The sequence below is a fragment of the Sceloporus undulatus genome, chromosome 3 (genome assembly GCF_019175285.1).
Source record: "Sceloporus undulatus isolate JIND9_A2432 ecotype Alabama chromosome 3, SceUnd_v1.1, whole genome shotgun sequence".
NCBI classification, from domain to species: domain Eukaryota; kingdom Metazoa; phylum Chordata; class Lepidosauria; order Squamata; family Phrynosomatidae; genus Sceloporus; species Sceloporus undulatus.
The window spans coordinates 213,966,700-213,990,085 of NC_056524.1; the positions used below are offsets into that span (position 1 = coordinate 213,966,700).

The 23,386-nt window shown below is 42.2% G+C and overlaps 1 protein-coding gene across 5 annotated transcripts; it reads right to left on the reverse strand.

The window, feature by feature from the left end:
• Positions 1–797: 797 nt before the first annotated feature.
• Positions 798–23,048, reverse strand: HPS1 (HPS1 biogenesis of lysosomal organelles complex 3 subunit 1). Of its 5 annotated transcripts, none has more exons than XM_042459548.1 (19): positions 22,893–23,048; positions 18,348–18,464; positions 16,785–16,922; positions 15,531–15,673; positions 14,622–14,730; positions 14,135–14,295; positions 13,152–13,254; positions 10,940–11,032; positions 10,559–10,628; positions 10,090–10,157; positions 7,857–8,024; positions 7,602–7,781; positions 7,110–7,177; positions 6,090–6,215; positions 5,589–5,654; positions 4,740–4,884; positions 4,434–4,547; positions 3,323–3,405; positions 798–2,861 (listed from the first exon to the last, which is right to left on the reverse strand). In XM_042459548.1, exons 2-19 carry the CDS (start codon positions 18,462–18,464, stop codon positions 2,699–2,701), a joined length of 2,115 nt encoding a protein of 704 aa, XP_042315482.1. In that variant the 5' UTR covers positions 22,893–23,048; the 3' UTR covers positions 798–2,698. The 5 variants fall into 5 exon arrangements, with proteins under 5 accessions (XP_042315482.1, XP_042315483.1, XP_042315481.1 ...); XM_042459549.1 differs by lacking the exon at positions 22,893–23,048 and adding an exon at positions 22,442–22,804; XM_042459547.1 differs by lacking the exon at positions 22,893–23,048 and adding an exon at positions 22,241–22,431.
• Positions 23,049–23,386: the final 338 nt, after the last annotated feature.

The following is a 23,386-nucleotide window of genomic DNA, read 5'->3' on the forward strand; positions in this document are numbered from 1 at the left end:
TAAAGCAGTTTGACACCTTTTCAGCTGTCATGGCTGTGGAATTGTAGGATTTGTAGTTTGGTGAAGTATTCTGTCTAGCCTGCAAAACAGGTCTGGTGCCTCACCAAACTACAAACCCCAAGATTCTGTAGGACAGAGTCATGGCATGTAAAGTGGTGTCAAACTGCCTTATTTCTGCAGTGTGGATACACTCTTAGGAGCTGTGCACACTGGCCATAAAAGCTGCCCTGGGGCACAATTGTGGGGTGCCATCCACATGACGCACACCCCAACTCTGCCCCCAGGGCAGCGTGACACCACATGCCGCTCCACACGGCAGACAGTGTCACGGCACTCCTCTGGCACTGCATCCACACCTTACAGTGCCAAAGGAGCACCTTAAAGCCACAGTGCTGCAGCTATCATACCCTTTCCAGCAAAAAGGAGGCGCTGTAGCCCCGATCCAGGGAAGATGGAGGCAGGTGCAGGTCACCGCTTCAGGGGCGGCCTTGCACAGCCCTTTAGTCATACAGTACTAGCTGTTACCAGAATAATCCCCCTGATTTTTATTTATCAAATACAACCTAGCAAAACTGTTAATAGGGTTAACAATATGTGTTATATCTTGCAAAATTCTTATTTGTGTTCTGTAAACCTTTATTGACTTCAAGTGCTTCCAGACAAGGCATAATGGAATTCTAGGAGTGAGTTAAGCTGGTGTCATCTTCCATTTATAACCTTCCCATGTTTTCTTTCTCCTTTGTACTAAAATCCATTAAAAAAGAAAAGAACAGCCACACACTACTTTCTGAGTAGTTTCACAAAACTTTCATTTATTTATGAATTATGTGTGTGTGTGTGTGTGTGTGTGTGTGTATGAATGAGACAGTTCTGCTTTTCCTTTGAATTCATCATTAGGTATAAAACATATCTTAATTTAGTTTTACAGGGGTCATGTTCCATCATATGATATTTTTATTATGATCGTCAAAACTGACAGTTTTATCTTTCAAAACATTGTAACTAGATACTGTCAATTTATTCCACATTATTGCACATTTCCACTCTGTGCTTTTTGACTTATTGTGCATTTTAAGTTGCAAAATCTCTTTTCAAACTGAACCTGTTTGCTCTCTCTTTCTCCAAATGAAGGTTATGGAAAAACCTTGACTTCTGGCTTTACCATTTTATCACAAACCTCACTATATTGCATCATCGCTCCATTCTTTGTTATGTCTATTCTCCTATTAAAACCATACTTCCCCAGTACTATCTCACAGCATTTGTTTTCTTTCTAAGTAGTTATTACAAAGATAAGAGACCAGACATATATCTGTAGTGAATTTCTGCTTTATCTTGTCCTACAATGAGAAGGGGGGTGTTTTTAATATCTATTCTGCTGGGTTTTTCAGTTTCCTGATCACAAGTGAGCTTGCAACAGAATATCCTGCTCCTTTTGTTCCATCTGAAAACCAGTGAGATTCAACTCAAAGCTTTTGCATTGATTTAATAATATAAATTACATTAAGTATACTTATACCTCAGTTATTCCTTGCAGGATCTAAGAAATTACCATATTTTCCATAGGCATAAGTTTAGTAATGTTTTTGCCACTATTGTATCTAGCATATGAACTGCTGTAGTAAAAAAATTGTATCAGTGTAATATTCATTTCTAATGGTTACTAACCAATCCATTTGCAGCATATATAGCTTATTCATTTTTAAAAACTATACGTATAATGTACAAAGTCTCATTACCATTTCAAAACAATCAATTTGCATGTCAATTAAATGGGCTATCTCTATTCTACAGTCTGTTATAAGGCTGACTTAATATATATGTTCACCACACAGGAGATTCCCATTTTTCGAATATGAATGGTGCTTTCAAGTATGCTAATACGTGTGCAGACTAGGTAGATCTGGGGACTTGTTAACTGAAACAAGTACTTTTCATGCATTTAGTGGTGGAAAGAATCTCACATACCAATTCCCATCAGAAGTACATGTGCAAAGCCACTGAATTTGAGATCCCAGTAGTAAAAATTCTAAACAATTTTTGGAAAGGAACATGCCTGCATATCTTCCTTCCTCAAACCTAATCACGCCTTTGTGCTTACAGAATTACTAATTTGAAATGTCATGTTTTAACAGTGAGGCAGTGTCTGTTTTCCCCACAAACATTCCTTCTCCCCCACTGTGAGAACAGTAATTTCCTTTAGGATATCAAACTCTGAGCCAATTTGATGGTACTAAATTAATCAGGCACCAGTTTATGGGTTTATTCTTATGGACATTTCTATCAGCGATAGCCCAAGAGAAAGCTCTCTTCAGGGTGATTTGAACTTACTTCAGGGGCAAACTGGATGTGTGAATTTTTTGCCACAAGCTGGCTTTGGCATTCCATTGTTCTAGCTTAAGAACATTTCTTTCATAGGTAGATAAGGCTGTATGGATCTGTGGACAAGAAGAGGGTGGAGGAGCAATTCCCCTGAGTGCCAATTACATGGCAGCAGTTCTGCTTTGAAAGGCATTGGTCCCATCAGTTTCAGTGTCCAATGTCAATCTTTCAGGCAAGGGCTTCTGTATGACAAGATCTGCCAATTTTGCAGAATGCAAATATACAATGCCCAACGGACGTAAATCCAACAAACTCCCAAGATGCAGTGGAGTTCATAAAGGGGAAGGAAATGGCACTGTGGCAGCAAGGAAGGTCCTTAAAGTAGGGGGATGCGGGTTGGCTCCCAAAGCTGCCGAGCTAAGTCACATGCTTGCTGGATCACGTACTCTGTTGGCATGATGCCCAGGTGGATGGTCAGCAGTTCATAGCACTTCACCACTTCATTCGTATGGCTTTTACTGTAATACCGGATCAGTTTCCTGCATGAGAGATGGTGGTCAGAAAATGAGCTACCTCATTTAGATTGAAGCTGGAATAAAGATGATTATAACAGTATCCAAAGGTGAGGCATCTTTGATCTATAGGCCACATAGCAATGGAGTATACACATGTAAACTCTGTAGGGTTAAAGGGTCACAGTGCTGCCTCCCATAGTTTGGTGAGCAGCTCTTCATAAACTTTGCAAAGTTGCAAAGCTAAGGTGATTATAAGCAAGCGCTAGACAAGCACAACTGTAAAATGAGGCTGGACACAACACCCTGTAGAACTGTGAGCTATACTCTGGTCAGAGTGAGAAGAGATAGGATGATAGCTCAGCAGTATTTTTTATGAAGTTTCTTTTTCATATCCAGACAGGGTTTTTTTTTTTTTTTTACACAGGTTCCTTCACAAACTCCTTCTACATCTACTGGATATCTGTGGAGCTGGAATTCTCACTCACCTGTAGTAATCGCCTGCCAGTGTTCCAATGGGGGCTGAATCGTCAGAAAGCACTGGCACTTCTGTAACCTCCAGCTTGTAGCCCTGCAGAAACATGTCACCAGTAAATAGGTGACAGGAAGATAAGTAGGCTTCAGACAAGTAGAGGGATCTTAGAAAGTTTACAGATTACAATGGGATGGCCAAATTGGGGCTGTATGACATTTTTCACCACTACCCCAGACCTACCACAGAATACACCAGCTGCTGCTGGAGAACAGAAGATAACTTTCAATGTTTAAGTGATAGCTTACAGGCTGCCCCTTTTTGCACTAAAACAGGTCTAGGTGTGTCTATCTATCTATGTCTTGTTTTAGAAGAAAACCGCATGCTCTGGTGGCATAATTTCCTTTGGTTTTTTTTTTTTTGTCAAAGGTAGATAAAGAGGGCTTCAGCAAGCACAAAACCATGTGATTCCCATCACTGGGTTAAAAAGTCTTCAGCCTCTACAATTCTCATCTTTTCAGTGACCACTAGTTATTTGCAACATTGTTATCCTATCTTTTCTTCTAAAAGTAGCACCTTGGCCTCATGACAACTCTGATGTAGCTTAAGGCTGGGTAAGAGAGATGTGGCCAAGGCCAGCTTAGTGACTGCAGCCATGCCCAGCAACCCTGGGCACTACAACAAGGAAGGATTGAGAATAGATCTGGATGTACTAGTGGACCTGTCCGTGAAGATTTGCTGTTGATTAGCAGTGACTGATGATTTACTACTGTTTAACAAAACAGGAAGAGTATGATTTCCATCCCTAAATAATAGTGCTGAACTGAAGAGGTCTTGGGATAAGGCCTCTTCATTTCCTTGCTTACTATTTACTGGGAAAAGAGGTGAATTTTCATACAAGGAAGCTCTCTTCTGGCCTTAAAAACAACAACAACAAATTACTGGCCTCAGTTTTCTGGAAATCCAAGGATCCGTTTTTTGTATCACTTTCCATTGTTGGTTGATCTCCAAGTTCTAGTTGGGGGGGAGTAGAACCTGCATTTCTGACTTATATTGCCTGGGCTTCTTAGGAAATTGCCCATCCCACACCTGCCCCTTCTCCCTCAGCTCCAAACTCCTCCACATACCAGCTCATTCTCAAACCAAAGAAAGTAGGTGCAATAGTAATCTCCATCCCGGATAGTCACTGTAGTGTAGCCCTTCTGTAAGTAGCTTCGACCCAATGCCACCAGTGACCACACCTAGGGATCAAGGGGAAGTATGTGTTAGGATCCAGCACAACCCCAAATGTTGCCCTCTCTGTGCCCCAATGGCTTTATCGAGATTCCTCATCCTGGATAACCTGCTACCTGTAAGCCACCTACTTTCCAAACCAATTCAATTGCAAAGAAGGGGATAGAATGGAGGCTCTACATTGACTGTGGAAACATTACCTTTTCCTTAATGAAGGCAGGCAAGGGCCCCTTGCCCAGTTCAGAAGCAGAGTCCTCTGTCATGCCAAGGGATGGTGCTACCATCTGTCCCATTGTGCGGTCCACATAAATAAAGTGCACGAGCCCTGGGAAGTCCTCCAGGTATGTGAATGGAAATAAAGTTAAGGTTCTGGTTGGACACAAGAATGGTTCTCCCTCTGGAACTTGGAAAAGGGCAGCTTTACACTTACTGGTACGTCCCATACAAATCTTTCAAGCACCATTTGCATTCTAGTGACCCCCCTCACATCTCCTAAATGAGAAATGGAATCTTCCATTGGCCCCTTAATAATAATAATATTTATTTTTAGCCTGCCTCTCCCATTCAGATCAAGGCAGGTTCCAAAAATAACAAAATTACAATCACATAATACAGAAATCATAAAAAATCTACAATCCCCAACCAAGTCCTCTTGACATCCTTGTTTGGGGACAAGAGTACTTTTATGTCTCAGAGACTCATTCCCAGCACAGTGACTTTGACAGCTCCAGTCCCAGGTAAGCTCAACAACACCAGCTCCAGGCCATCTCTCCAAGTAGAGACAAGTGGTATAACTGGCCTTGTTTAGAGTGGGGGAGAGGGGAGAGTTGACCTTCTTTTCTTAAAGGCTACTTCACAGAAGAGAAGTATTTTCCTCCTGAGCTCTCTTCAGTGCTTGCCCTGAGGCTGTGCATCTCCCAGTGTTTCATAATCACGTCTCTAGAGTCTCTTCAATGCTGCTGGTGGATTTTCAGCATTGTCAACCAAGCTAGGGAAATTGGGGGGGGGGGGGGGGGAGGGGGGTAGAAATAGTAAGCAAGGAAGGATATGACACCATAGTGACATTACGCTTGCTCTTCACAAGAAGGAAGTCCCTCCAATCTTGGAGCTTGTCCCTGGCAATGTTAGGGTGAGGAAGGGAAGAAAGTCAAAGAATGATGGTTTATGCACAGAGCTCCTCCTATCCCTGCATCAATAATTTTCAGTTTCCAACTCTGCTCTGGACAAAAGGTAACAAGGTTGGCATATCTTTCAGTTACCCAAAAACTTCAGTGGTCAAAGCCTCAGGCACCTGCTACAGTGGAAGAGAACAGAAAACTAGTGCAAGAAACTCACATATATCCTCCCTAAACCCACAAACTTCAATCAAGCAACAAGTGTTGCAACATCTGATGGATGTATATCACCTTCTGCTAGACAGCAATAAAAGATTTTAGATGAGGAGAGCTGCATTATAGAGATCCCACATACCCTCCCCCAACAAAGTATTGCTACTGCAACCCACTAACCTTTCCCCTCTGGATTCACCTACCATATTCCATCTCACTCACCGTGTGAGCTGCTGTGCCCGGTCCAGCATATTCTGAGGCAAGCCCTGAGCCCCTGACGATCCAAGAAAGAGAAGCCGATACACAGCACAAAGCTGCTGGCGGATGTTGCAAAATGCCTGTAGGAGCCTGTGATAACATAGATGGGCAGGCCTTTAAGTATCCTTCATTCAATGATCAATCCTGATGAGGACCTAAATGTGATCAAGCTATTTATCTCTACAACTAGCGCTCCTATGACACCAACATATATAACACTCCCTCTCCACAAGGCACCTTTAATCTTTTTTTTCCCTTTTGAGCTGTGTGTGTGTGTGTGTGTGTGTGCACGCGCACACGCGCGCATATGGTAAGCTCCCTGCCTGTGCAAACTGACAAAAAGGTATTTATACTGAAATATATTACTGGTCCACCTAGCTTGCTACTGCCTAAACCAGAAAGAAAGACAGAAAGAAAGAAAGGAAAGGAAAAAGCCACAACTGGAAGTGGCAACCTATTACTTTTATTTTTGAGAATACACCCTGCCTGGGCTTAAAATACATCAGAGTCATAGAGAAATTGTCTCCCCCTATCTTTGACAGGATGGAAGGAATGATCTGAATTTTTAAAATGTGAGTGTTAAAATAATCTCTGCTATTTCAAATCCTTTTAGTGTTGGTTTAAGAGCAGTTCAAATAAACTGTTTTCATCTTTTTCATTTTTTAAGTTTAACAAATAATGCTTACTATTCTTTTGAAAATCCCTGTCTCTCTGTCATTGATTGTGCTAAGTGAGTTTCCTATTCTTAGTGGCAGTCACTGACTCAAAGTGAAGTCGAAGGCTTTTATGGCCAGCATCCATGGTTTTTTGTGGGTTTTTTGGGCTATGTGACCATGTTTTAGAAGAGTTTCTTCCTGACGTTTCGTCAGCATCTATGGATGGCATCTTCAGTTTCAAAAACCCCACAGATGCATTCAACTTGAATGTGTGAATGTGCAGTGGCATAAATATGAGCACATATAGTTAACATCTGGCAATACTCACTCCCATGAACTCCCAGTCACACTTCGAGAGAAAACTTTGTTCTTGAATTCCAGCCAGGCATTCTGCAACTGTGAGAGAAATAGCAGAAATAGGTGAGCAATTTGTAATGAAGCATCATTTTTTTTTCTTTGCAGGACTTGCAAAGTAAACTCTTGTTTTTGAAGCACCGCATAATTATACTTCTTTGCAGGCCTCATCCTCATTCAGTGGGTTTTTAAAAATCCTTCCTATGCCTATCAGTTGGAATTCTTTCCTACCTCATGCCTGTTCTGCATCAAATAACCTCTCAGAGAGGCATGACTTCTAACAACCACCACAACATCACTGAGAGCCTCCTCTCTGGATACCAGTGTGTACTGAGAAACTACCACACTTGTTGACTACTTGAAGTCTACAGCTTTTGTGGACCAAATCCCAGAGTCTTTCAGCCAGCATAGCCAGTTCTGCTCCAGTCTACTCCTCTTCCATGCAGACAAGAAGCCACATTCTCACCTGTGTTTCTTGCCCACCCAACTTCTTGACAAACTTGTCCATTCGATGTCGGAGTTCCAGAAGCAGGGGCTGAGAGCGTAGAGGCTGCTTAGGCTCCTGGTCCTCTTTCAGTTTCTTCTCCATCACCAGGAGCCCATCCAACAACTGGTAAAGGGACAGTGCCACTTGGGAGCTGGGACCCTAGAGGGCAGAGAGGATATTCAGTAAGGCCTAGGCTGGGTGGTTACCAAATGGGGTTCAATGGAGCCAACTAACCTTAGTGAGGAGCACTAGGGAGATCCCTGGCCAGAGAGGGAGACAGTGCATTGTGTGGGGCATCATGGGGCAGAAGCCTTCTTTCAGGTTGGCATCGAGAAAAATTCTCCGTGGGTTGGTAGCTTCTACAGTGGGAGGCACCAGAGCTTGCAGTGAATCCTCAGCCATCTAGAAGGATGGAGAGAGAATCCAGGTGTCATAGAATTAGCATATGCTTAAATCATATTTGGATGCATTTACCAATTCTCCAATTTTCCAGCTGTCTAAAGATTTCCCCTTCAAGCTACTGTCCATTCAAACCAAAGCATTCCCAGTAGCAAAGTAAAACAACAGCGCCACCTACTGACAATTTAAAAAATGTTTTAGGTTCCAGGGTCATCAACAAGCAAATAAAATACAAGGGATGTTCATGTTCACCTGACTATAATTGCTTCAGCAATGATTTAAAACAAACTATGAAGATCTCTAAAATTATGTAGTTAGTGATATGTTACAGGCTCTGGGAGAAAAAGGGTGTCAGTGTTTGCCAGGGTTTACTGGAAGGCAAAGAAGAAAAGGAAGAGAAAAATAAAATTCAGGCCATTACATAGACCTCTGTGCTTGAGAGGAAGCCTGAGAAAAACTGGGAAAAGTCTTCTTTCTGCTCCTGCTCGCCAGGACAAAATTTGAATTTGAAAAATTGGGAAACCTTTGGGAACACCCAACAACAACAACAACAACAACCTCCAATGGCATATTTCCCTTTTTTGGAATTAGTAAAATGCTTTTAAAAGTTTTATGTGCTCAAAATGCTTGCAACTGAATATTATGAAGATCAGTGTATTCAGCAGTCTATAGAATTAGAGAACAATAATTCCTGTGCATACTGGAGACAACACTGAGATCCAAGATGGATTCCCGCTCCTAGTAAGTGCTGCCATTTTTATGTGGGAGGCATATAGCTGGCTTTCATTACTTCTGATAATATACTCTTGAAGAAGTCAATATTTTCAGCACTGAGTTAATACTTCATATCCGAATATGCAGCTAGCTTTGCCCTTAAGACTGACTGTTTGAGGTGTTTTCTGTCTGAATAGACCCATGTGTTAACACCAGGTGAAGCAGTTTGTAGCTCCCTCTTTAGAGGGAATATTTATAATTTTGCTTGTGCAAAACTAGGCTTTTCCATTTTTTACATTTCATAAATATGCGAGAAATATGATTTTACATGGTAAATGTTATGAATGAAAAAGTTTGTATAATAAATTACTACAGAAAGAAAACTCAAAATAAGATAAGCGATAATTTGTGAAAATTCCAGTAAAGATGACTCAAAGGTGTGGGATATATATATATATATATATATATATATATATATTCATTTCCTTTTCTTTTGTGCTACAATAATGGTATTAAATGGAAAGTTAGAGATATAAACTATAAGTTAAGCTAAGTGAAAAGAAAATAAATCTTGGGTAAAGATAATAAGACAAATCTAGGAAATTTTAGGATAGGCACTACGAAGTCTGAAATATCAAAGTATGTGTATTATTTTGTTGTTTATTTGTTTGTATATATATTTCTCGTTGTATGTTTGTTGCTTATAATTGTGTGTTTGTAATGTATGATAATATATGTCTTAAAAAGAAAAAAGTAGAAAAAAAAAAAGAAAATGAGTATTGCACATAATATTCCAAAGTTCCATTTTTCCCAGAAAAATAAGTGGAAAACAATCCCCCCTCCATGGTTTCAAAAGTTGTAGAAATTTTGCCTCTCTATGCCTCTACAATGTGAACTGGGAAAGCTTATTGTGCTAACCCCTCATTAAGTCTTCTTTGGGACTAGTCTAACTATTCATCTGATCCATGGTGAAACAGCTTCTCATCTTATTCTGCACTTTGCTGACAGACTTTTGCTGACAGACTTTCAGTCTTCATCATTACTTCTCATTAAAGGTGGCAGTTTGTTCACTTTTGAGGAACTGCTTTTCATTCATGTCCTCATGCTAGGGACACAATGTAAGCATAAGCCTATCACTGCTTATGTACTGCTCATACACAGCTATGAGGAAGGAAGACTGGTTAAGTTCACTGTGATTTGACTGCAAGACAGATGTGCTTAAAGGACACAGTGACAAAAAAAAAAAAAAAAAGGGGGGGGGGGAAGCAGGTAGAACCCAAAAGAATGCAGAATGGAAATGTAGAGTACAGAGGACCCAGCAAAAGGATGGGACCCATGAACTCCCAACACTTACCTGGATGTCAGAGGAATTTGCCTCCCCCTCACCCTGAGAGTCAGCACCCTCAGCCCAGGCAGCGCTCCCTTCAGGCAAGAGAAAGAAGAAAGACCAAATACACCAGAACCACGAATGGGAAGAAACAAGTGACATGAAAGCAACTAGCAAAAGATACGTGGACCACTGCTATGACACAGACACCTCCTGGCTGATATGTTTGCACTTAGTTTCAGTTCCTTGATAGGAACTATTTTATGGCCATACTCACAGATCTCCTTGACTCCTTGTTTAACAGTAGCAAAGTAGTTGAGCTTTGCTCCTTGAAGAATTGCATTTCCATGCAACAACCACAACTAGAATCAAGTGATATGCAAGGCACCACACTCTTAATGTCCCACTGCAACAGCCCTCCCCAGGCCTACAGGAGTGGGTTCCATCCCTACCCACCCGCTCTTCTCAAGATCCTCCATTCTGATCCCAAACTCACCAGTGCTCTGTTCACTAGGGGAAGCCTTGGGGGTGTAGAATTCCTCGGGCACAGAGACATCATCTGCTACCTGGGGGAGGGTGGAAGGGGTGTGGAAGGGAACTGACTCAGCGAAGTCCCAACCAGTCTCCCTCTTCCCATCTATCGCAATAGGTTCTACTACAAGATCCAGTGGGACAATGGTGGGACTGACTACTTCTGGCAAAAAGATGGACCCATATTACTTGTCATATTTCCCACTGAAGCATCCTATTCTTCCCTCCTCTCAGTACATAAATGCCTATTCCACAACCCATATCCAGACACCACAAGTCCCAACCCATGCTTAGATAGCAGTATCAGAAAAACTGACAGCAATACCAGAGCCCAGTCTATGCTCACCTGCTCTTCAGAATATCCATGGGGACAAGAGCTGTTCACTGGGATACTCTCACTGCTGAATAACCTCTGAAGACTTGGCTCACCCTCTGCAGTCTGAACAGGTAAGAACCAAGAACCATATTAGGATCAGATATGCTGGACAGTTGCCAGAACCCACCACTGACACATGCCCTGAGTTGCCTCTTAAACAATCATTTGCCAGTGCAAGTCTATAATTTTAATTATCCACAACACACGTCTTGGGAAATTCAATTAGCAATGATTACTGGAGTGTTACTGCTGACAACCAGTAAGCCCTCTTGAACAGCCATAAAGGTAGGAAGGCTCTATCAGCAAACTTAGGGCTCACTCAAAACCCAAGCTGGCTCTGTGAATAGAGGTGTACTATGACATTTTTATCCCATCCCCCTCTTAACAGAGTAGCTTATATGGATTTTTCAGTATGTTTTCCTATAAGTGGTTAGAATGTGGAATTTAGGAAGCCCAGTTTAAAATCCTCATTCAGCCATGCAGAGTAAACTGAGTGAAAGTATGGCTGGCCCAAAAGTACACAGTGACTTGTATTGCTAAGTGGGGATTTCTACTAGCGTTTCCCAAATTCTAGTCTCACATTCTGACCACTACATCACATGGATTATCAAGAGAGATAGTCAGCCACTTAGGTACCCAGGGGCACTTATATCCCTGCTCTGCTCCTAAAAAGATCAAAGAACCCCATTCATGGCTAGAGATGTGAAGGTGGGTTGGGACAGAAAAAAAATCCCCTATGTATTATAGAATATTATGGAATTTTTGCTTTTAGAATTATCAATAATTTTAAGACAAGATGTTCACTGCTCCAAAACCCTCTCTAAAAATGATTTTGTAAAAGGAAAACATTTAGATAAGATAATGTACAGCATCAGAGCATTAGAAGTCCTGGCCTTGACTTCCTTTTTGCAGTACTTTTTATGGCAATGTGTGCTTGACACAATGGAGAGATAGTGAAGACAAAATAACCTGTTTTACTAATGTTGACAGTTTCTTCTGTATTTATGAAAAATGAATTGTCTGCTTCTCAAACTGGAAAAATCAAAGAGGTTCCCTATACAGTTTCTGTGTTTCAGGACCTTTTTGCTTCACTTGTAACAAAAAACCAAATTCAAAACAATTCAGTTTGTAATTATCTTCTAAATAAACTGTATTTTAATATCTAAAAATCATGGCCAGAATCCTGTTGGGCAGTTGTGAATAAGTAACCTACAATTACACATTTCACAACTGCTATGTATTCATGACCTATGGTTTAGAGGCTACATAGAGCCAGCTTATTGTAGTGGTTTGAATGTTGGACTACAACTCTGGAGAACAAAGTGCAAAGCCTCTCTCAACTATGGAAACCCACTGGGTGACCTTGGGCAAGTCACACTCTCTCAGCCTCAGAGGATGGCAAAGGCAAACCACCTCTGAACAAATCCTGCCAAGAAAACTCTGTGATAAGAGTTACTTTAGGGTTGCCCTACGTCAGAAACAACTTGAAGGCACACAACAACAAAGGACTGTGAAAGTCTACAATACCCCACTTACCAGTAAGCAGCAACTACGATTGACAAGGGTCCATTGAAGAAGCAGCTGCCTGACGTTCCCACCACTCCCTCGCACAATCAATTTTCAACACAAGGAGATTTGTGATTAGGGTCTTTTTTCTGCCTGTCGTACCAGAGATTGCTCATGGGAGGGAGTGGGAATGTCAGGCAGCTGCGTCTTGATCCCACTGGTTGCTTAACAGTAAGTGGGGTTGGAGTAGGGAGAATCATGTTGTAATTAACTACATAACAACGTTGTTACATAGCAATGTTCATTTCATAGTAGCATTGCTACAATGCTATCATGTATGCAATGGCAGTATAGGATTCCAGTAGATAATTTTTACGCCAAACCAAATTATGTAATGCATGCTATTTTCCTAAAGGATGAGAGTGACTTTCAATCTATAAAAGGGTGGGAATATTGCATTTTTGAAAAACCTTTTTTTCTCTTGAGAAAAGAAAAAGAACAACTGGGTCCCCCCGCCCTCCATGGCTATAACATTTCTGGCAATTTTACACCTCTGTTTATGGTCAATTCTCCGTAGCCCAGTCCAGCTTAGGACAGTTACCAAAGAGAGAGAAAGACAGAGAGATTCCCACAAGTACACTGCCCTTTGTATGAACCTGTTCCCATCCAGACATACCTGGAGGTTAGGCTGCTCATCAGAGGCAGTGCTGGGATACAGATCCTGTACAACCAGGAGAAGGGTGAGCAAATCAGCAGGACGCAGAGAGCTGGCATTTCGGCTAAGCAACACAGCGCCAAGAGAAAAAGAATGACATCTGTTAGGGTCACCACATACTAGGAAACAGGAGTAACCTACAGAAAAGAACAAATGTGGGCTTATTTATGGCTGGCATGTAAAGGTAAAAGTGACATGAATGTCTAGTCATAACCTACTGTAGGTGGCAGTGCTCATCTCCGTTACTAAGCTGAAGAGCCAGCATTGTCTGAAGACAACTCTTGTGGTCATGTGGCCAGCATGACTACATGGAATGTTGTTACCTTCCCACCTAAATAGTACCTATTTATCCACTTGCACTTTTACATATTTTTGAACTGCTAGGTTGGCAGAAGCTGGAACTAGTGATGGGAGCTCACTATGTCACGCAGCACTTTGGACTTGAACTGCCGACCTGCCAACCAGACGATCATCAGAATTGGTGTCTTAACCACTAAGCCACTGTATTCACCTATGGATGGCATTTACCTCTTAGCTATTTCTGTGAACCCTAATTTCCCCTCATGTGCAATTGTTGCAAACTGTTGACAGAACTACAAGAAAAACAACAAATCCAATGTTTCCTGCCTGTGTAGGAGAAAGGATGAAGCTCATCCTGAACACTAACAGGGCAGGCTCTATGGTCTCCGAGAGTGTTCTGGAAGCCTCCTTTTCACCCGAGAGAGGTGGTAATGCAGCCCCATGTGGGTCAGGAGACTCCAATGCAGAGCCCTGGAAACATCCTACTCTGGAGGGAGGAGGACTGGAGGCCAAGAGTAATCAAGCTGAAACTGAATGAAAGGTGGAGAGTTTCAAAAAGGAAGGGGTGATATAAAGCAGAATATATTTTTACTTGTAAGAGTATTATGTAATGGTATGAGGGAAGGACAAAAAGATGGTTTTACCTGGAATAAAATGCAAGCAGTTTGGTGTGCACGAGTAGGAAAGCATGCACTACTTCATGTCCAGCACGTTCTGAACTGCTATTGATGTACTGTACAACTTGGCGCTCCAAGAACTCGATACACTGTTCACACAGCTGTGGATGGATCAGTCGCTCCACAGCCTGAAGAGTGGAAAGAAGAACAGAAGGTGCAGCACAATGTCTTCCATCCCATACACAGCTCTTCCCCGAGGCAGCTCCTCTTGCAACACAAGTAGAAAGCCACTTCCACAACTCTCTCTCACAAAGTCAAGAAACCACCTCTCCCTCCCAGTTCTGACTGGCTGAAGCAGTATTTAATATCACAGGAGATTTCTCCACTGCACTCTTTTTGCCTACACTCACTTTGTGAGGCCGATACTTGCTGTTCCTGGCTTTCTACCTCCACCCTTTGCTGCCTACTAGAATGATGACCCCACCACCATTCCAAAAAACCCCTCCAACTTTACCTCTACAACAAAACTTTGGTCATCCTGGCGCAGCTGGGAATAGGTTTTCAGCAGACTCTGAAACAGTCCCCAGATGTGAGCACGTTGCTCAGAATCCACTGGGCGCAACCTACAAAGTTTAAGCCCATAAATTAGCAAGACATAACCCAAAGTCCCACATGAAGTCAATGCTCTCCTTTGACCTAAGCAAAACTCCTGCCTCAGGCTCAAACTTTCAGTCTGACTTTGCCCTTAAATTAGCTCTCTCCTTAAGGTGGAGGACTTGGCTCCATTGGGCTTAACCATGGAACCCTCTTTAAGGCAGCTAAGCAGTCAGAATCTGGGGTAGTTGTTCCCAAGTATTTTCCCCAGATTAATTTTGTTCCTAGATTTTTAGAAAAAGCAACTGAGACTCGAAACATATATAGTTTTAGAGGCTATGCCTTTAACTTCAGTTTTACATAGTAGTATGAACTGCTCAAATGGCAATAATGCTCTTGTTTTCTATGGTGAATTTCAAACACCAAAGTAAAATATGTTCTTTGAAACTACAGCTATACCCATGTGATTCAAAATGGCTGCAGCAAGATGGGCAGCATTCTTGCCTGGGTTCTTTCCACCCAAGCCACGACAAGGTGGGAAGGATACACATGATTAGCTCATGAATTATGTGACATTTTCTCTGATATACACACACACATACAAACATACATGCACACCATCTCTATAGACTATACCCCGATGAAGCTACTTTCATATGGCTTGATGCATTTGGAAAAGGGGCTTTAGCGCTGGTGGACCTCAAGAAGATTACATGGAAAGCAGATTCCACTGTTGTGAGAAAAACATCCCACTGTGAGATGGAAGAACACAAATTTAACACAATAAGGAAATGAAACATCACAACTCCATTTTGCCTTGATTACTCACTCCCTACGGAAGAGATGGCTGTCAAGTGTGACCAAACCGAAGTGAGCCTCAGTTAGTCTCCTCAGCACATAGAGCTTCCGACGCAAGTCATCTTCACTTTCAGAGCCATCACCACTCATTGCAATGTACAGGCATTCCCCAAACTGTTAACAAAAATTGTATAAATTGCCCCAATCACAATTACAAGGAAGGCAAAAGAGAACCATATAATTATCAACGTCATATTGCAAGTCCTCTTTGTGAAGTGCTCAAAAATCCTGATGGATTCTCAGATCTGTGCAACATTAGCTATCAAACCAAATGTAGATCACTAGTGGTTTGATAAAGCCACTGGCCACTTGGAATTTAGGGAATGGAATGATCCATCTATAATGCATGGCAATCAGGCTGCATTCAGCCTGTTGGACACAAATTGTGAGGCCTGTATTAAACCATTGGGTGTGTGCAGGGGAAGAAAGCAAAGGTGCATGAGTCAAACACAGAAACTGTGAAAAGGGAAAGAGGAGGAGGAAAGACTGAGATCTGTTTTAAGTTATTCAGAACGATACCCACAGATCACCACAAACCACCAACTGTAATCTAGGTACTAGCTAAAACCTCCCCTCAGTCAAGTTTCCCAAAACAGCAAACTTAGCCAGGCCTTGAAATTAATTTCAAATCTTTGCCACTTTCAGCAGAGAAAGAAAGCTAAATTAAAAAACTCCAGAAACATTTTAAAATGTTTGCCATTTTTGGCAGAGAAAAAAGAGCTAAGTCATACCTCAGTCAGGCAAGATATTTATTTATTTCATAAATTTATATCTATCCTTGAGGCCAAGGGTAGGCAAACACCAAATTTGGAAGGCACCCTTGAGGCGCATCCCTGCTTCTGTCACCCCTTGAGACCCCCTCCCTGATCAGAGCAGCTAAAAAAATTAAGATTTGCCCCCAAATGGTCATAGCACCATCAAAGACTGGGAGTTGCTACTAGCTATTCAGCCATATTTACACACACTGGCTGCAATCCTGTATGATTCAGAGTAACCATTTTGTACATCCAAAAATATTGTTTTCTCTAGCACATCAGCTTTTTGGATTGCCCTCCAGACAGTTTGGACTGCAACTCCCATCAGACCAGTGGAGAAGGATTAGGGATAATGGGATCAAAAAAATCTGGAGGCTGGGAAAAGGTCATGCTACACATATGTTAAAGCATGTGACCTATCTGGGTGCAATAACTCTTCCATTGGGAATTTCTAAACAATGAGGAATTACCATGTGTAAGACGTAGAGATGTTTGCCATTTTCAGCAGAGAAACAAGTGTAAGTGTCCCCAAGCTTCTCTAGCATTGTTGCACAGGAGATGATCATGGGTGCAAACAGAGTATTGATGCTATCTTCCACAGCAGGGGGCTGTGAAGAAAAAAATGGGAGGGGGAAATTGCAACGTTATCTCTAGTCAATAAGAAACTGCCTCTCTTCTTAACTTACCGCTGAGATTTATCTCTTTCCATTCACACATACAAAAGCATGCACATTCCCTCATGAGTGGCATGACGGATTTCATTTTTTGCAATTTCTAATCATTTTGGCTTCCAGTCAGATTTGGCAATTATACTGGCAATTCTCCGTTTGAGAAACTGATTTCTAATTTATTCAGGTCTTCTGTGATCCAGTAAAATATGGTCCCATAATGTGTGGTCCAGCTGAGAGAAGATTATGAACATATTTACAGAAGAAGCATCTTTCCCTCACACATTCCCCATTACTTTGATTTATACATGGTAAAAACTGGACAGCCACAAAGTACTTGCAGGTTTGCCACTGCTGAGTGTAAATAAAATGTGGTGGGTTTTTGTGTGTGTGGTCATTTAGTGAATGGAATTTTTATTTGGCAAGTAAAATATATAAAAAAGCAAAATCAACCATGTCCTTCCTTCTTACCTCTACCAGTGGGCTGGTCAAACCCAGTTCTCTTCCAGCCAAATTTACTCAACCCTCAAAGCTCCCACCACCCCACACTCCTCAAATACACATGTTTTTCTCACACCATGAACTTTGTTTCTGGATTTTAACATCCTTCATCAGTGCTGAACCAAAGCCTGGGAGTATTATTTTTTTCTGAACTGCAGCTTCCAGAAGCTCCACTGGCCATTCTGGCTGCAGGATTCTGTAAGTTGTGGTCCAAAAAAGTAAAATGTAAGTAAAAAAAGTAAATTCGACATGAATGGTATATGCTCTAAATGGAAATGTAAAGAAATCCTGAGTATTAAAGAGTGGTTGATGAAAGTATTAGATTATATGGAAATTGATAAACTCACCTCCTTGTGAGGGAAATCATGGGAAAACAGCATAAAAGATTGGGAATGATTTGTTAATTTTTTTTAAAAAAAGAATGGGGAGATAAAATCATTGTTGGATTTACATAAATTTGGCCTTGTAAAGACAGAATAATATATTTAATTTGGTTAATCTGTTAAATTTAATTTATTTGATATTCTTCAACAATATTCAAAATAAAGCAGGGAGAAGAATTTATTATTGGAAAATAGAATACTTGATCAGCAACAAAGGGCTAGATCTAGTTGGAAGCTAAGGAAGTCATAATTTATGTTTTATGGAGTTGTTTTTGTTTAATGTTGTCTGAGTTTTTTTGTTGTAGTGGGTGGTACTAATTTGTAAGGTACTGTATCATATTGTTCTTTATGTAATGTTATATATAAACAAGTAACTTTTACAAGCTATTCACTTAACACAAGTAAGCCCCAAATATCACCTAGGCCCCGCATCCATGTTCTCGAGTCAATCCTGACCTCCTTCCCTTTGTTCAGTTCTTACCTTATCATCATTAGGATGATGGGCCCCAAAGCGCTGGTGTAAGATTGTGGTGAAATCTCGGTCAGCCCAGTAGAAAAGGACTTCTGCACCTTCACTGGTAATCAGTACACACTTCATCTGTAAGAAAATATGCATCTGTAGGAAATCAATGCAATTATTTCTCAGGATAGTCTCTGGAGCCTCAATACAACCCATCTTTTGGTCTAATCTTAAAGACTACAGCACAGCATACCTCAAAGAATGGAGATTAATGGCAAAACTATAGTAGGGGCAAAGAGATCAGAGATTAGCATGGTATCACATTATGTCTATTTATTTGTTTGTTTCTTTATTGGATTTACCATATATACTCAACTATAAATTGATCTCATGTATAAGTTGAGGGCAGGTTTTGGGGCCAAAATTATGGATTTTGCCATGAGCCATGGATAGGTTGAGGGTAAAACTTGGAAGCTCCTTCAGTGTGTGTATGTGTGCACACAGCAAGGGAGACTCTAACTGAGGCTTTTTGCTTCAATGTTTCAACTTTGCTTTCACTTTGCATGGGTGGGAGAGGTACTCTGTTTGTTTAATAGCAATTAATCACCCAGGACTCTTTCTGCTTGTCTCAAGAGAAAAATAATCTCTCTCCCTACCGCCTGGGAAAATCTGAAAGAGCTGCTATCACATTACCACAATGACCTGTAAATAAGTTGACCTGGGATTTTGGGATCAATTTTTTGGGCATAAATTTTTAGACTTATAGACGAGTATATATGGTATATCCTGCCTTTTTTCCAAAATGAGATTCAAGGCAGTCTGCTTTATAGCAAATAACTATCTTTGCAGAGACCCACACCTTAATGTTAAGGACAAGTGTGTGCAAATACAAGAGAAAGTGTGTGGATGCACTTTGTGTGGAAGTGTCCTTGCATACCAAGCATAGTCTATCCCAGAGAAGTGGCATGGGGAAAATCAACAAAAGACAAACATGGCTCTTTTCACAGTACTCAATTATAGCATTTGATTCCACCTGAACTGTCGTGGCTCCACATTATGGAATCCGTGGATCTGTAGTTTCATGAGATGCAGTGGGCCTTTGGTATCTACTGGGTTTGGTTCCTGGACCCCACCCCCCTATGAATACCAAAATCAGTGGATGCTCAAGTCCCATGAAATACAATGGTGTAATAAAGTGGTGTCCCTTATATAAACTGGCAAAATTGAGGGTTTCTTTTTGGAATATACAGTATAAGTATTTTTTCAAGCTGTGCATGGTTGAATCCACGGATAAGGAATCTGTGGACATGGCGGGCCAACTGTATTTTCCATTCCCAGCCAGACAATTCTAATGCCCTCCCAAACTACATATCCTAGTATTCCATAAGATGGAGACATGGCAATATAAGTGAAATCAAAGTGCTATAACTGTTTAGTGAGAAAGGTCCCCTGCATGGAGTTCCACAGTTCTTCTCTGGCTCAAGGAGAAAGTCACACCACAGGAGATGAGAAATCAGTGTCCTGTCCTTATCCCATTCCTGTCCCGTCCTTCCCTAGCGAACACGGGAAGGACTTTCAGACATTGCACTTTTCTGGACGTTATCCTGTCTGGAGAACGTGACTGACAGGAATTGTGCAAAAGGCTTTCAGATTACGTCACACATATTCTGTCATTGTCCCACCATTGAAGTAGCATCGCCCAGCATTTTTGCATTAATAGGAGTTCACATTGATGCAATGCCAATTCAATGACAGGATAATGACAGGATTGGCACTATGATCTGAAAGTCTTTTGTGTGATCACTGTCATGAATGGGATAAGGATGGGCGAGTGATCCTATCCCATCTGTGTATGATAATCTCCAGAGTGCCAAAGAGAGCATTATACTGGAGACACCAGTACTGTTCCCCTGATGGTTGAGTTCTCCTTTCATCTCAGCTGGAATTAATTTTGCTTTAAAGCTCACTTTTGTATGTTTTTAATTGTATTATTCTTTTAATTTGTAAGTCACTTTGTGTCCTAATTTTGGGGGGGCTAGTGGGATATAAATAAATATGATGATGATGATGCCTGGTTCTTTGCCTTTGAGGGTGCTTGTTTGTTAATTGATAGTAGTATTCTGAGTGAATCAAAGAGTAGCTGTTCTCTGAGCATTGTTTTAATCTGCTCCCCAGTTGCTCCCAATTGTGTTTATGGCTGCCTACTTTAATGCTCAAAATCTCTCAGGCTGCATTCACACTGTAGAAATAACCCAGTTTGACACTACTTTAACTGCCCTGGCTCAATGTTATGGATTTCTGGGAATTGTAGTTTGTTGTGGCACCAGAGCAAAACTGAAAGGACCCCCTGAAAGGAGAGCAAGGCTCTGGTACCACAACAAACTACAGTTCCCAGAATTCCATAGCACTGAGTCATGGCAGTTAAAGCAGTGTCAAATTGGATTATTTCTGCAGTGCGGATGCAGCCTCAGACAGCTTTCTGTCATGGGACAGCTAGAACAGCAGATTCTTTGTTTTGGGTGATCTAAGAAAGGAATGGGAGGAAGGAAGAAAACAACTTTGCATTCTATGAAGGGAAGGAGGGGCAGTCCGAATTATGATCCATGTCAAGTTGAGCTAAAGTTTGCAATGCAAAAAATAAAAAGCTATCTATTAGGCAAGTAAGAAATCAGATGAAGCCGAAATAGAAAACCCCAAGTGCTGTGGGCCCAAGGTGACCAGATATCCTAACCGCAAAGGAGAACAAGGCACTGTGAAATGTAGGACATTCAGGGAAATGTAGGATATTACAAAACAAAGCTAAAAACACTCATAGAAATAGCAATCTGTGCTTCTTAGCCATGCTGAAAATAGAGGACATTTTGGAATTCCTCCTGGACAGAAGGCTGAAAAAGAGAATATCTCCTGGAAAAAGTGGATCCCTGGTCACCCTGCGTGGGCCCAGTCGGGATGATCTGAGACACACATCCCCATGCATTTGCTGAAAACATTTCCCAGGACTGGCAAGGGGAAAGGAGGAAGTGAAGAGGTAGCAGCCAATTCCTTTGGGCCCTTCAGTGACCGGTCCCTGGAGCGATTCACCCACAGGAGGAGGGACAAGGTGACCGGGTGTCCTCCTTTTCCAGGACATGGCCTACATTTCCATCTTTTGCCCAGGAAATATTCCAAAATGAGAAGGACTGAACCAGGGTACCATAGTGGTTTGAGTGTCAGATTAATACGTATCTTGAGACCAGGGTTTGAATCCCAGCTTGGCCATGTAAACCCACTGGGTGACCTTAGGCAAGTCACATACTCTCAGCCTCAGGGGAAGGCAAGGGCAAGAACCTCTTCTGAACAAACCTTGGCAAGAAAATCTCATGAGAGTTTCACCTTAGAGTCACCATAAACCAGAAACGACTTGAAGGCACATGGCACATACAACAAGCATGACTTAATATTTCTTGGAGTGTTTTTCACTTTACTTTGGCCATGCCCTACATTTTTCTTGAATGTCCGCCCTTTGGAACAGGACTAAGAAGCATGAATTTACTTTCCTATGATTGTTTTTAGCTTTTCTTTGGTCATGTCCTCCATTTGCGCCTTCTGTCCAGGAGAAATTCCACAATGTCCTCCCTCTGGAGCAGGACTAAGGTTCAAAACACTGCAGAAATAAGTCTGAGACTTGCTTGAATTGCCCTGGCTCAATGCTAGGGAATTCTGGGAACTGTAGTTTTGTGAGACATTTCACCTTTCTGTGTCAGAGAGCTCTGGTGCCACAATAAATTACACTTCCCAGAATTCCCTAGTAGTTAAAGTGGTCTCAAACGATTATTTCTGCAGTGTGTTTTGCACCTTAGAAGTATGCATTTATCTTTTGAGCTTTGGTTTGGTCATGTCCTACATCTGACGATGATGAAGAAGCATGCATTTACCTTTCTAGGAGTGTTTTTGGCTCCTATATGCTCATGTCCTCCATGCCAGCCTTCCGTCCTACATACCAGCCTCCTCTCCAGGAGGCATTCCAAAATCTGCATTTTGAGCAGGACTAAGAAGCATGCCTTCATCTTCTTTCTAAGGAGTGTTTAATCTCTTATTTAGTCATGAGCTCCATGCCAGCCTTCTGTCTTACATACCAGCCTCCTCTCAGAGGAATTCCAAAATCTCCATTTTGAGCAGGATTAAAAAGAAGCATGCTTCGCCTTCTTTCTGTTTCTGGCTCTTATTTGCTCTCTAAGAGGCATCCCCAAAATCTCCATTTTGTGCAGGGCTAGGAAGAAGCATGCCTTCCCCTTCTTTCGAATAAGGAGCGTTTGGGGCTCTTCTTTGCTCCTGTCCTAGCCTTCTCCCAGCCTTGTGCTACTGGATTGCAACGAGCTGCACCTTGTGTCCAGGAAGACCTTACTCCACCCAACGGCCTCCCCTTTGGAGCAGATGCAGAACTAGGAAGCAGGTTGTAAAGGCCTGTATTGGGTCTCTCTGTCCTCCCTTTCCCTTGGCATGCCCTCCACTGGGCGGGGCCTTTTGTGGCCAGAGGGCACCTGGTCACCTGGAGGAGGAGGGAGCCCTGCCTCCGCCCAGCCCTACCTTCACGCAGGGGAGGAGGAGGAGGAGGAAGCAGGCCTCTCCCAGTTAAAGCTCAGCTCCTGGTCCTTGCAAGGACTGTCCTCCAAGTCCACGGGAGAAGCAGCAGCAGCAGCAGCAGCAGCAGGAGCAGGAGCAGGTCCAGAGGGGGCAAGAGCTTCCCCAGCCTCGCGCGTGACTCCTCCGAAGGGAAGCAGCAGCAGCTCCGCCTTGGAGCAGGAGGGAGGAGGAGGCCTGGAGGAGGGCTCTCTGGCTCGCCTCCTCCGCCCCAGCCCTGGCGTCACTCAAGGGCTGGTCTTGACCGCCTGGTGGGGGGGGGGGGGGCTGGCTGGTGGCTCCCAGCAAAGGGAGAGGTCAGTGGCATGCGTCCCTAGGGTTGGTGTCACCCTCCCATTGCCCACCATAGAGAATCCTTAGCAATGCTTTTGGGTACTAATCTTACTCCTAAAACCTCCTTCCCATATACCACCAAATCTCAGGCTAAATAGTTCTGACAT